Source organism: Phyllobates terribilis, unplaced genomic scaffold (assembly GCF_046119375.1).
Source record: "Phyllobates terribilis strain yellow unplaced genomic scaffold, ASM4611937v1 Scaffold_12__6_contigs__length_324123572, whole genome shotgun sequence".
In the NCBI taxonomy this organism is placed as follows: Eukaryota; Metazoa; Chordata; class Amphibia; order Anura; family Dendrobatidae; genus Phyllobates; species Phyllobates terribilis.
In genome coordinates this window covers 65,632,860-65,646,487 of record NW_027362772.1, presented here as the reverse complement: position 1 = coordinate 65,646,487, position 13,628 = coordinate 65,632,860, and the positions used below count along the sequence as shown (strand labels likewise).

Here is a 13,628-nt window from a genome sequence, read left to right as displayed (position 1 = left end):
GTAATGTAATGTATGTACACAGTGACTGCACCAGCAGAATAGTGAGTGCAGCTCAGGAGTATAATACAGGATGTAACTCAGGATCAGTACAGGATCAGTAATGTAATGTATGTACACAGTCACTGCACCAGCAGAATAGTGAGTGCAGCTCTTGAGTATAATACAGGATGTAACTCAGGATCAGTAATGTAATGTATGTACACAGTGACTGCACCAGCAGAATAGTGAGTGCAGCTCTGGAGTATAATACAGGATGTAGCTCAGGATCAGTACAGGATCAGTAATGTAATGTATGTACACAGTGACTGAACCAGCAGAATAGTGAGTGCAGCTCTGGAGTATAATACAGGATGTAACTCAGGATCAGTAATGTAATGTATGTACACAGTGACTGCACCAGCAGAATAGTCAGTGCAGCTCCGGAGTATAATACAGGATGTAACTCAGGATCAGTACAGGATCAGTAATGTAATGTATGTACACAGGGACTGCACCAGCAGAATAGTGAGTGCAGCTCTGGAGTATAATACAGGATGTAACACAGGATGTAACTCAGGATCAGTAATGTAATGTATGTACACAGTGATTCCACCAGCAGAATAGTGAGCACAGCTCTGGAGTATAATACAGGATGTAACTCAGGATCAGTAATGTAATGTATGTACACAGTGACTGCACCAGCAGAATAGTGAGTGCAGCTCTGGAGTATAATACAGGATGTAACTCAGGATCAGTACACGATCAGTAATGTAATGTATTTACACAGTGACTGCACCAGCAGAATAGTGAGTGCAGCTCTGGAGTATAATACAGGATGTAACTCAGGATCAATACAGGATCAGTAAAGTAAAGTATGTACACAGTGACTGCACCAGCAGAATAGTGAGTGCAGCTCTGGAGTATAATACAGGATGTAACTCAGGATCAGTACAGTATCAGTAATGTAAAGTATGTACACAGTGACTGCACCAGCAGAATCATGAGTGCAGCTCTGGAGTATAATACAGGAGGTAACTCAGGATCAGTACAGGATCAGTAATGTAATGTATGTACACAGTGACTGCACCAGCAGAATAGTGAGTGCAGCTCTGGAGTATAATACAGGATGTAACTCAGGATCAGTAATGTAATGTATGTACACAGTGACTCCACCAGCAGAATAGCGAGTGCAGCTCTGGGGTATAATACAGGATGTAACTCAGGATCAGTACAGGATCAGTAATGTAATGTATGTACACAGTGACTGCACCAGCAGAATAGTGAGTACAGCTCTGGAGTATAATACAGGAGGTAACTCAGGATCAGTACAGGATCAGTAATGTAATGTATGTATACAGTGACTGCACCAGCAGAATAGTGAGTGCAGCTCTGGGGTATAATACAGGATGTAACTCAGGATCAGTACAGGATCAGTAATGTAATGTATGTACACAGTGACTGCACCAGCAGAATAGTGAGTGCAGCTCTGGAGTATAATACAGGATGTAACTCAGGATCAGTAATGTAATGTATGTACACAGTGACTTCACCAGCAGAATAGCGAGTGCAGCTCTGGGGTATAATACAGGATGTAACTCAGGATCAGTACAGGATCAGTAATGTAATGTGTGTACACAGTGACTGCACCAGCAGAATAGTGAGTACAGCTCTGGAGTATAATACAGGAGGTAACTCAGGATCAGTACAGGATCAGTAATGTAATGTATGTATACAGTGACTGCACCAGCAGAATAGTGAGTGCAGCTCTGGGGTATAATACAGGATGTAACTCAGGATCAGTACAGGATCAGTAATGTAATGTATGTACACAGTGACTGCACCAGCAGAATAGTCAGTGCAGCTCCGGAGTATAATACAGGATGTAACTCAGGATCAGTACAGGATCAGTAATGTAATGTATGTACACAGTAACTGCACAAGCAGAATAGTGAGTGCAGCTCTGGGGTATAATACAGGATGTAACTCAGGATCAGTAATGTAATGTATGTACATAGTGACTGCACCAGCAGAATAGTGAGTGCAGCTCTGGGGTATAATACAGGATGTAACTCAGGATCAGTAATGTAATGTATGTACACAGTGACTGCACCAGCAGAATAGTGAGTGCAGCTCAGGAGTATAATACAGGATGTAACTCAGGATCAGTACAGGATCAGTAATGTAATGTATGTACACAGTGACTGCACCAGCAGAATAGTGAGTGCAGCTCTGGAGTATAATACAGGATGTAACTCAGGATCAGTAATGTAATGTATGTACACAGTGACTGCACCAGCAGAATAGTGAGTGCAGCTCTGGAGTATAATACAGGATGTAGCTCAGGATCAGTACAGGATCAGTAATGTAATGTATGTACACAGTGACTGCACCAGCAGAATAGTGAGTGCAGCTCTGGAGTATAATACAGGATGTAACTCAGGATCAGTAATGTAATGTATGTACACAGTGACTGCACCAGCAGAATAGTCAGTGCAGCTCCGGAGTATAATACAGGATGTAACTCAGGATCAGTACAGGATCAGTAATGTAATGTATGTACACAGGGACTGCACCAGCAGAATAGTGAGTGCAGCTCTGGAATATAATACAGGATGTAACACAGGATGTTACTCAGGATCAGTAATGTAATGTATGTACACAGTGATTCCACCAGCAGAATAGTGAGCACAGCTCTGGAGTATAATACAGGATGTAACTCAGGATCAGTAATGTAATGTATGTACACAGTGACTGCACCAGCAGAATAGTGAGTGCAGCTCTGGAGTATAATACAGGATGTAACTCAGGATCAGTACACGATCAGTAATGTAATGTATGTACACAGTGACTGTACCAGCAGAATAGTGAGTGCAGCTCTAGAGTATAATACAGGATGTAACTCAGGATCAGTACAGGATCAGTAAAGTAAAGTATGTACACAGTGACTGCACCAGCAGAATAGTGAGTGCAGCTCTGGAGTATAATACAGGATGTAACTCAGGATCAGTACAGGATCAGTAATGTAAACTATGTACACAGTGACTGCACCAGCAGAATAATGAGTGCAGCTCTGGAGTATAATACAGGAGGTAACTCAGGATCAGTACAGGATCAGTAATGTAATGTATGTACACAGTGACTGCACCAGCAGAATACTGAGTGCAGCTCTGTAGTATAATACAGGATGTAACTCAGGATCAGTACAGGATCAGTAATGTAATGTATGTACCCAGTGACTGCACCAGCAGAATAGTGTGTGCAGCTCTGGAGTATAATACAGGATGTAACTCAGGATCAGTACAGGATTAGTAATGTAATGTATGCACCCAGTGACTGCACCAGCAGAATAGTGAGTGCAGCTCTGGGGTATAATACAGGATGTAACTCAGGATCAGTAATGTAATGTATGTACACAGTGACTGCACCAGCAGAATAGTGAGTGCAGCTCTGGAGTATAATACAGGAGGTAACTCAGGATCAGTACAGGATCAGTAATGTAATGTATGTACACAGTGACTCCACCAGCAGAATAGTGAGTGCAGCTCTGGAGTATAATACAGGATGTAACTCAGGATCAGTACAGGATCAGTAATGTAATGTATGTACACAGTGACTGCACCAGCAGAATAGTGAGTGCAGCTCTGGAGTATAATACAGGATGACTCAGGATCAGTAATGTAATGTATATACACAGTGACTGCACCAGCAGAATAGTGAGTGCAGCTCTGGAGTATAATACAAGATGTAACTCAGGTCAGTATAGGATCAGTAATGTATGTACACAGTGACTCCACCAGCAGAATAGTGAGTGCAGCTCTGGAGTATAATACAGAATGTAACTCAGGATCAGTACAGGATCAGTAATATAATGTATGTACACAGTGACTGCACCAGCAGAATAGTGAGTGCAGCTCTGGAGTATAATACAGGATGTAACTCAGGATCAGTAATGTAATGTATGTACACAGTGACTGCACCAGCAGAATAGTGAGTGCAGCTCTGGAGTATAATACAGGAGGTAACTCAGGATCAGTAATGTAATGTATGTACACAGTGACTGCACCAGCAGAATAGTGAGTGCAGCTCTGGAGTATAATACAGGAGGTAACTCAGGATCAGTAATGTAATGTATGTACACAGTGACTGCACCAGCAGAATAGTGAGTGCAGCTCTGGAGTATAATACAGGATGTAACTCAGAATCATTAATGTAATGTATGTATACAGTGACTACACCAGCAGAATAGTGAGTGCAGCTCCAGAGTATAATACAGGATGTAACTCAGGATCAGTACAGGATCAGTAATGTAATGTATGTACACAGTGACTGCACCAGCAGAATAGTGAGTGCAGCTCTGGGGTATAATACAGGATGTAACTCAGGATCAGTAATGTAATGTATGTACACAGTGACTGCTCCATCATAATAGTGAGTGCAGCTCTGGGGTATAATACAGGATGTAACTCAGGATCAGTACTGGATCAGTAATGTAATGTATGTACACAGTGACTACACCAGCAGAACAGTGAGTGCAGCTCTGGAGTATAATACAGGATGTAACTCAGGATCAGTAATGTAATGTTTGTACACAGTGACTGCGCCAACAGAATATTGAGTGCAGCTCTGGAGTATAATACAGGATGTAACTCAGGATCAGTAATGTAATGTATGTACACAGTGACTGCACCATCATAATAGTGAGTGCAGCTCTGGGGTATAATACAGGATGTAACTCAGGATCAGTAATGTAATGTATGTACACAGTGACTACACCAGCAGAATAGTGAGTGCAGCTCTGGAGTATAATACAGGATGTAACTCAGGATCAGTACAGGATCAGTAATGTAATGTATGTACACAGTGACTGCACCAGCAGAATAGTGAGTGCAGCTCTGGGGTATAATACAGGATGTAACTCAGGATCAGTAATGTAATGTATGTACACAGTGACTGCACCAGCAGAATAGTGAGTGCAGCTCTGGAGTATAATACAGGAGGTAACTCAGGATCAGTAATGTAATGTATGTACACAGTGACTGCACCAGCAGAATAGTGAGTGCAGCTCTGGAGTATAATACAGGATGTAATTCAGGATCAGTACAGGATCAGTAATGTAATGTATGTACACAGTGACTGCCCGACTCCAGCCCCCCCCCTGGATAAGTAAACCACTATATGTACTGTAGATAATTTCTATAAAAAAAATCTTTAATCTCTTACAATCTCCTATGACGAAACCCCAATACAGTTGTAGATATCCTAACAAATTTTTTTCAGCTTGATCTATATTGTATTTATAACATAGATTGAAAAGAAGTCAGTAGTTTTTACCTTTGGATGCATAAGTGTCACATGTGGTATAAAAACAGCAGGAAATTCTTTAATTAAGGCTATTTGCAAAATTGCCTAATTTTGATATTTTAGGTTCATTGGTGCAATAACAAAATGCCTTATTGATGTCCACAGATTCATTTTCATTCCTTTGTCTCATGCTCTGATTTGCAGTCCATGTGTCTGGAGTGACCCTACGCAGTAATTCCTCCGGTCCGGTCATTGCAGAGAAGGAGGCAGTCTCTCTCGATTGTTCTTCCTATGGTACAGAAGTCAATTACGACTGGACACTGATGGGGTTACCATTGCCTCAAACCCCCCGATATAACCTGACTAACGGTAACTCAACTCTTGTCATCAGTCCGGTGACGAGGAGCGATCAGGGAGCATTCACTTGCCGAGTCTCCAACTACCTGAACAGTCAACTAAGTAACCCCCTAAATCTAACATGTGAGTACACCGTCACATCACATAAAAGAATTGTCCACCGTTCATCGTATACTATATGTCGGGAGGGATTCCAATCTATAGTTTAAAGCAAGCCTTCCTTGTCCACCACTGGTCTCTGTTGCCCGGGCTCAAGCAGTGATCCATCAACCAGATGTGACTACTGCAGCCAAGTATTGACACCATTGAGGTCACCAGTGTTTGGCTTTGGGGGTAAAGTGTTGCATAGACGAGAAAACTGATTTTTTTTTTAAAACTGTAGGACCCTTCTAACATGAACGTTTTTATCAACAGGGTCTCCAGAAGGAAACATTGAGTGTGGAGCAGAACGTTTAGATGAAAGTGTCCAGGTTTACTGTTTATGGCATGGAGGATACCCACCAGCCGTTGTACACCTAATGTATGAAAATATTATTCGAAATGGGACTGATACTAGCACTACAGTTGTTCCAACCAACCAGTTTTACCTTGGCGCTCCGCTGTCTTGCAGTGGAAGCCATGTTGGATCAAGTGAAACGTGCTCACTATCAATTGGTAAGAAGTTAGGAAGACTATGCAATTCATTAACATTTCTGAAACATGTTGCTCAATTAGGGTGATACTTGTCCATATGCCCCAAAAAAGCTTTTGGACATTATAGAGAGAGTCCATCGCTTGAGACTTCTCTACGAGCCATAGAGAAGCGTCTCATGAACTATGCATAAAGCTTCTTCAGAGAAGAGAAGGGCAGGAGCTCTAGTGCCACCTATTGGAAGTAGCAACCATAAAAGTCAATATCAACCCATTATCGAGCCTTGCTACATGACTTAGGATAAGAAGTCCAACCAGAAACTCCATTTGCAGACACGTGTTTCAGGGTGTTTGCTCTTCATTAGTGCAAAATAGGAGATCTAATTTGGCTGGATGAGAGACCTGTAATGGAGGTCTAAAGGGTAACGTTTCTCTTTGTGGAATGTGCCAAGTGTAATGAGACTTAAAGGCCATGTGATGATACTTTAGGAACTAAAATATGTAAATTACCTCTACAGAGACATAGAGGACTGGACCTTTTGTGCCACCTATCGGAAGTAGCAATCCTAAAAGTCAATATCAACCATGATCACTGATAGGAGGCGGGATGCTGAGGAGCTGTCAATCATGCTAGTTGTAAGGCTATTAAGGTTAAATAGTTCACATCATAGGAAGTTCAGAAAGGCTAATTACAATGTATGAAAATGAAGTCCACAAAGTCTTCATTTCTGATTTCATATAATTTTTTTTCAGATATACCACGGTCTACTGGATTCATCAACAACAGCGTTAAAACAGCCAACAAGGGGAACAGCGTCGTTCTATCAGTTTCCCTAAACAGCGGAGATGCTCAGGACGCTCAGATCTTCCCTGCAGAGTTCTCGTGGGTTCGCCTTGACCCATCTCCATCCAAACTCTTCACCACAAAAGACATCACCATTATCTCTAATGTCTACTCATCGTATATGATCATACTAGATATGAATGAGGAGTTTAGTGGAAAGTACATGTGCAAAGCTGAGAATCCCATGGGAAGCAATTCCTTTACATTCATTCTCAATGTAAAGGAAGAAGGTACATAAATATCTGTATTCTGCAGGATTCAAATTATCATCCAATGCTCTGTGTTATTATTATTAATATAAGTCCAACGTAAATGAAATGGAGCACTATAAATTTCTACCAGGTGCACTACACATTCCTACCACCAGATGGAGTATTCTATAGTAGGACTTTCCTATGTTATTTACCATTAAGTTTTGATTTCACAGCACACCATGTGGTCAGGCTTGGTGCTGCAAGCAAATTGTTAGACCAGATTTTTGCATACAATATTTAATTGGGGAAAAAACATTAAAGGCGTTATTAGACCCTAAACAATAGTGGACAGGTTATTAATGTACTGGAGGTGGAAATCCAAACTCTGGGATCCTAGCACAGTGATGGGGCTAAAGCTGAGATGTTCCAGAAAATCTGCAGGTTCAGACACAGTCTATACAGACGAGCTGATGAGAATGTGTAAGCAATCAAAGGGACTCGCAGGAGGTCAAAGGATGGCACGTAACCAATCAAAGAAACCTATAAAAAATATCTCATCAATGGGGGACTCTCATTCACTAAAGCAAGGGGCAGAAGCACTTAGCTGATCAATGTGATCCATCCATATTTGTCTCTGCTCAGGTCTCTTTGGAGATCAGATCAAGTGATGATTGGATCCATAGATTACTTGCTCGCCTTTCTGCTCAAATATGGACAAGACAAAGGGAAAATTGCTTCTGCTTCTTCATTTTATCAATCAGTTGAGGGTCTAAGCACCAAGGCCACCATTTATGAAGTCTACTTACTATAGAGAAGCAAATTGATTTGCAGACCCTGCTCCAATGGCTAAGTCAGTAATCCACTGCCCAAAACAGAAACCCATCAAACCACCTCCTATCTTCCTGCTCCTCTTTTGATTTGCTTGACTTGTCCAAAATCATAGTTGCGACGTAATTAAAAGAGGAGCTGTAGATGCCCGCGAGTGGGAGGTTGATCAAAGGGATCCTGTCCAGTGGCCATGCCATGTAGAACTATACACTGAATCAGGGTCCCAAGAATCAATTCGCTCATCTCTATTTCTGACACATCACTATGATAGGTACCTTTTAAATCCTCTTCATTCATTTTCAGACTCCCTAATATGTGGTTTTCAGTCTGATTCAAGTTTCAAATGTTTCTCTTGTGGGAGTGTCTCTCTATGTAAAATAGACTGTCTGTGAACTCTCTCCCAGTAATATAGGCTGGATGTGAGATCTGGGTGTCTACCAGTAATATAGGCTGGATGTGTGGTCTGTGCGTCTCCCAGTAATATGGTCACGCAAGGTGTGGGAAAGACTAAGCGCAACACAAAGGGAAGAGGGGAAGGAAGCCCAGACTCTAGGGAAAGGGGGAGTTGAGAACTCCTAGTCTGATCTGATATCACCCTGTCTCCCCTACCATTCCTATATTGGTTCTTCACAAATTGCCACACAGGAACCTACCCCTATATTTCCCTAGAGCTTGGCCCTGGATAGGGAAGGGGGGGATAAGCAGTAGTCGATTCCCACTAACAACGAAAGACAACAAGGTAGACCGACACGGAGGAAAAATAACTTAGCATGAGCTGGCTTCAGAGAGATAACACACATGTCCTCTTAGCACCAGAGAGGAAGTAAACAGACAGCACTCACTCATAGCTTTCATAAGGAAACGTGTGAATATCACCGGCACCGCCCTGCAGCAAAGTGAAACTATTTAAATACCCAGGCAAGGGTGTCAAATTAGAGCAGGAGGGAGGCAGCAGCTGGGTCCGAGAGTGAAACAGGTAAGAAGGTGTCTGTAATGCCAAACAAAGAGATCTTCTGCAACCAACTGCAGGGCGACTGTCTGTAACATCTGACACACCCGTGACAAATATAGGCTGGAGGCGAGCTCTGTGTGTCTCTCCATGTAATATAGGCTGGATGTCAGATCTGTGCATCTCTCCAGTAATATAGGCTGCATGTGAGCTCTGTGTGTGTCTCCCTATAATATAGGCTAGATGTGAATTATGTGTGTCTCTCTCAGTAATATAGGCTGGATGTGAGTGCTGTGTGTCTCTCCATGTAATATAGGATGGCTATGAGCTCTGTGAGTCTCTCCATGTAATATGGGATGGCTGTGAACGCTGTGTGTCTCTCCATGTAATATAGTCTGGATGTAAGTTCTGTGTATCTCTCCCAGTAATATAGGCTGGATGTGAGTTCTGTGTCTCTCTCCCAGTAATATAGGCTGGATGTGAGGTCCGTGTCTCTCTCCCAGTAATATAGACTGGATGTGAGATTTATGTGTCTCTCCAAGTAATATAGGCTGGATGTGAGTTCTATGTGTCTCTCCCAGTAATATAGGCTGAATGTGAGCTCTGTGTATCTCTCCCAATAATATAGGCTGGATATGAGGTCTGTCTATCTCTCCCAGTAATATAGGCTGGATGTGATCTCTGTGTATCTCTCCCAATAATATAGGCTGAATATAAGGTCTGTGTATCTGTCCCAATAGTATAGGCTGGATGTGAGGTCTGTGTGTCTCTCCATGTAATATATATAGGCTGGATGTGAGGTCTGTGTGTTTTCTAGTAATATAGGCTGGATGTGAGGTCTGTGTATCTCTCCATGTAATATAGGCTGGATGTGAGCTCTGTGCGTATCCAGGGTGCTGCTATCTTCATTAGCTCATGTATCCACACAGCACAAGAACTGTACTCATTTCCTCCACATGTGCTTCCTTCCTTGTCTATAGTATGTCTATAGTATGTTTTAAATAATAAAAGAAGCAGTGGCGCTGGTAGGTGGTCAGTTGGGCTTGCAGCAAATCTGGAACAAGAGCCACTACTTGTCCAAAGTATCAGAAACTGGTACCGGAAAGTGTTTAAAATAAAGTAAATTCGCGCTTCCCTTTAGACCAAAATGTGATGGGGTACTACGTTAACTTGTAGCAAATTAGGTGGATAAGGTGATATGCAGGTATAGATACAAAGATAAATGGATAAATAGATAAATATATATAAATGGATGACTAAAGATATAAAAAGGTATATATAAAAAATATATATAAAAAATAGACCAACTGTGATTAAATTAGTATAAAAACCCAAAAGGGAGTAAATGTCACTGTCAAGTCTCAATGAAAATAATTTTATTAAGTATCTTATAAAAGAAGCGAGGGGTAAATAGATAAAATCAAGAGGGGTCTTGGGCACAGTTAAAATAAGGTTAAAATTAAATTTAAACAATGGGAGGACTCCAAAGAAAAATACTGGTGGAACGCTGTGTGTCTCTCCATGTAATATAGTCTGGATGTAAGTTCTGTGTATCTCTCCCAGTAATATAGGCTGGATGTGAGTTCTGTGTCTCTCTCCCAGTAATATAGGCTGGATGTGAGGTCCGTGTCTCTCTCCCAGTAATATAGACTGGATGTGAGATTTATGTGTCTCTCCAAGTAATATAGGCTAGATGTGAGTTCTATGTGTCTCTCCCAGTAATATAGGCTGAATGTGAGCTCTGTGTATCTCTCCCAATAATATAGGCTGGATATGAGGTCTGTCTATCTCTCCCAGTAATATAGGCTGGATGTGATCTCTGTGTATCTCGCCCAATAATATAGGCTGGATATGAGGTCTGTCTATCTCTCCCAGTAATATAGGCTGGATGTGATCTCTGTGTATCTCTCCCAATAATATAGGCTGAATATAAGGTCTGTGTATCTGTCCCAATAGTATAGGCTGGATGTGAGGTCTGTGTGTCTCTCCATGTAATATATATAGGCTGGATGTGAGGTCTGTGTGTTTTCTAGTAATATAGGCTGGATGTGAGGTCTGTGTATCTCTCCATGTAATATAGGCTGGATGTGAGCTCTGTGCGTATCCAGGGTGCTGCTATCTTCATTAGCTCATGTATCCACACAGCACAAGAACTGTACTCATTTCCTCCACATGTGCTTCCTTCCTTGTCTATAGTATGTCTATAGTATGTTTTCTCTGCCCTCCCTGGAATACTTTCTTCCATCTCCACTGTGGATCTGTGAACAACCCTCTTCCTCCTGTTATTCTTCCATCTCCACTGTGGATCTGTGAACAACCCTCTTCCTCCTGTTACCTCTAACACTGAGAGAAGGGAATAGTCCAGACAGCCATGAGAAGCAGGTGCTCAGAGAAATTTGTATCTTTTATATGCAGTGTGCTCAGCTACTGTATATTAAAGACTTACAGACGCTGTGCAGATAAAAGCAGAAGAAAACTTTTAATAAAGACTGTTTAGGAAGTTGCTGCACTTTGCATTAAGGAAGCAAATAAACAATAACAAAATATATTCAAATGTGCACATGGTCTTTAAAGGGGATCCAAGACAAAAGCAGTTATTACATATCCACAGTTTGTATAACTATAGTATTATAGACAATGAAATATAATCCATGTGGTGTTTTAGTTGTTTTTATTACTTTTTACAATCTATAACAGCTTCTCTTTTTGTGCTGTTTCTACAGAAATCCTCTCGGCAGGTGCTATCGCAGGCATAGTAATTGGGTCCATTGTGGCTTTGACACTGATCATGCTGGTTCTCATTCTCATTTTCTGGAAAGACAAAATAAACAATACAAACAATACTGGTAAGATCAATGGAATAAATGGAAAAGAATAAATAATAATGTAGTGATCTTGAATAAGGATTTTCTAGAATCAGTATACACCAGGTATGAACTCTGACTTGGATCCTTAGATAATATAAGGGGAGAAACAGGTGTAAATGCCCAAGGCATCCGGGTCATTTACTGGGGAGTGGTGGGTGTTCATGTAGGGTCTATTCTCAGCGATTGGGACCAGCGTTCATAAAGCCCTTAACCCGATCATCTGTTTAGTCCCACCAGGACGACATTCTGCTCCTCGTCCTAAACTGATCCATAAGATAAAGAGAAGACATAAAGAGGAAACTTCCAACAATGAATCCAGGAATGGTAAGTAAGCCACCGATAGGCAGCCAGTATTAAATCAACCACCATCCTTGATCGCCAGGGAAATGGTCACTAATCCATGTCTGTGTTGAGTTCCATCTAAAAGGGGTTCTGCCTTAGAACAAACATAAATTCATCTAGAAAATATCCATCTTATGACCTTACCTAGATGAAGTGATTGCATGACAAGGTCACTAACACATTTGTTGTCTTTTTCAGATAATTGTACTAGTTCCAGCAAATACATGAACATGGGCGAAAGACCAATGACTTCAATACCGGTATGTTATGTTCACAAGTACTATAGCATCATTAAATGAGGTTAGTAGAGATATAGGGTCAGCCCACTTCACTAAGAACAAAATACTTGGGTTTTGGTTACTGTCCAGTAAAGATACCAAGAGAACCAAAAATTAGTAACAGTCATACATGGTGTAATGGTCATGGCAGGAGATCCTTTCATCATCTTTGAGGGAACCTTTGTATGGAAAAGGTAAAATGTGTGGCTTTTCTGCAACAAATTGTTGAGGTGTTGTATGGAGCAATGATGAAATTGGGGCTTCTGCTCCATGTAACTCTGTGGGACATCCAGAAGAAGTTGACCACACTCCGTCACCTATTTGTATACAGCCCCATAATGCACGCGATACAACTCCTCCTCAACAAGAAAATCCCTGAGTAAAGGAAGAGATAGGGGGGTTCGTTCTAGTGATCAGTTGGACCCTTATCTTCCAGACGTTTATTCCATATCCTATCGATATGACATAAATATCCCAGATGCGAACATCTTTTAGCTACCAGAAGAGAAGGTACATTTTGGGATTGTTCCTCAATTTGACCCTACACTTCTAACCGATTCTTCTTTTCCCCCAATACTTGGACTGGCGAAATGTTGAGGACACCCCTATACGCATTGAGGACACCAATTTCCTTCCAATGTTTATAACACTAATTGGCAAGACCTAGAAAATAATTAGAATCTATTCCCACTGATGGAACCTCCACTGATCATAATAATAGGGTCCTGATTGCTCCTCACTCTGGGGACAACTGAATAGAACAGCATGGAAAAGTGAATCTGTCAAAAATGAATTCAGTTATTTTTTAATTTGTCAGCAATTTTCATCAAATTTAGTCTATTCAAATCAAATGAGATCCAATTCCGAGAACCAAAGCAAAATACATAAGCCAGGAATGGATTAAAATGCGGCTGCAGTTTCTGGCCAGTCATCCAAAGTTTCCTACTCCACCCACTCTCCTCCCGCGCTGGTCTCCCCTTCACTCTTTGACAGCGCTTTCAACACTGGTAAGGCCTCAATGCACATTATGATGTCGTACTTTGTGTCGCACCATGCAGT

General features: G+C 41.4%; 1 protein-coding gene and 1 long non-coding RNA gene across 3 annotated transcripts in view; one reads left to right on the top strand and one right to left on the bottom strand.

Moving 5' to 3' along the window:
• LOC141172073 (cell adhesion molecule CEACAM1-like) overlaps positions 1–13,628 on the top strand; it is a 100,445-nt gene that overhangs the window by 28,346 nt on the left and 58,471 nt on the right. For both annotated transcript variants that reach the window (XM_073655900.1, XM_073655899.1), the window contains exons 4-9: positions 5,485–5,760; positions 6,052–6,291; positions 7,021–7,341; positions 11,806–11,928; positions 12,178–12,273; positions 12,490–12,551. In XM_073655900.1, the coding sequence (XP_073512001.1) occupies positions 5,485–5,760; positions 6,052–6,291; positions 7,021–7,341; positions 11,806–11,928; positions 12,178–12,273; positions 12,490–12,551 (1,118 nt within the window). The remainder of the gene's footprint in view (positions 1–5,484; positions 5,761–6,051; positions 6,292–7,020; positions 7,342–11,805; positions 11,929–12,177; positions 12,274–12,489; positions 12,552–13,628) is intronic.
• The window catches only part of LOC141172075 (uncharacterized), an 89,266-nt gene continuing 87,180 nt past the window's right edge, over positions 11,543–13,628 (bottom strand). The window contains exon 2 of the long non-coding RNA XR_012252410.1: positions 11,543–11,893. This is a non-coding gene — a long non-coding RNA (uncharacterized lncRNA). The remainder of the gene's footprint in view (positions 11,894–13,628) is intronic.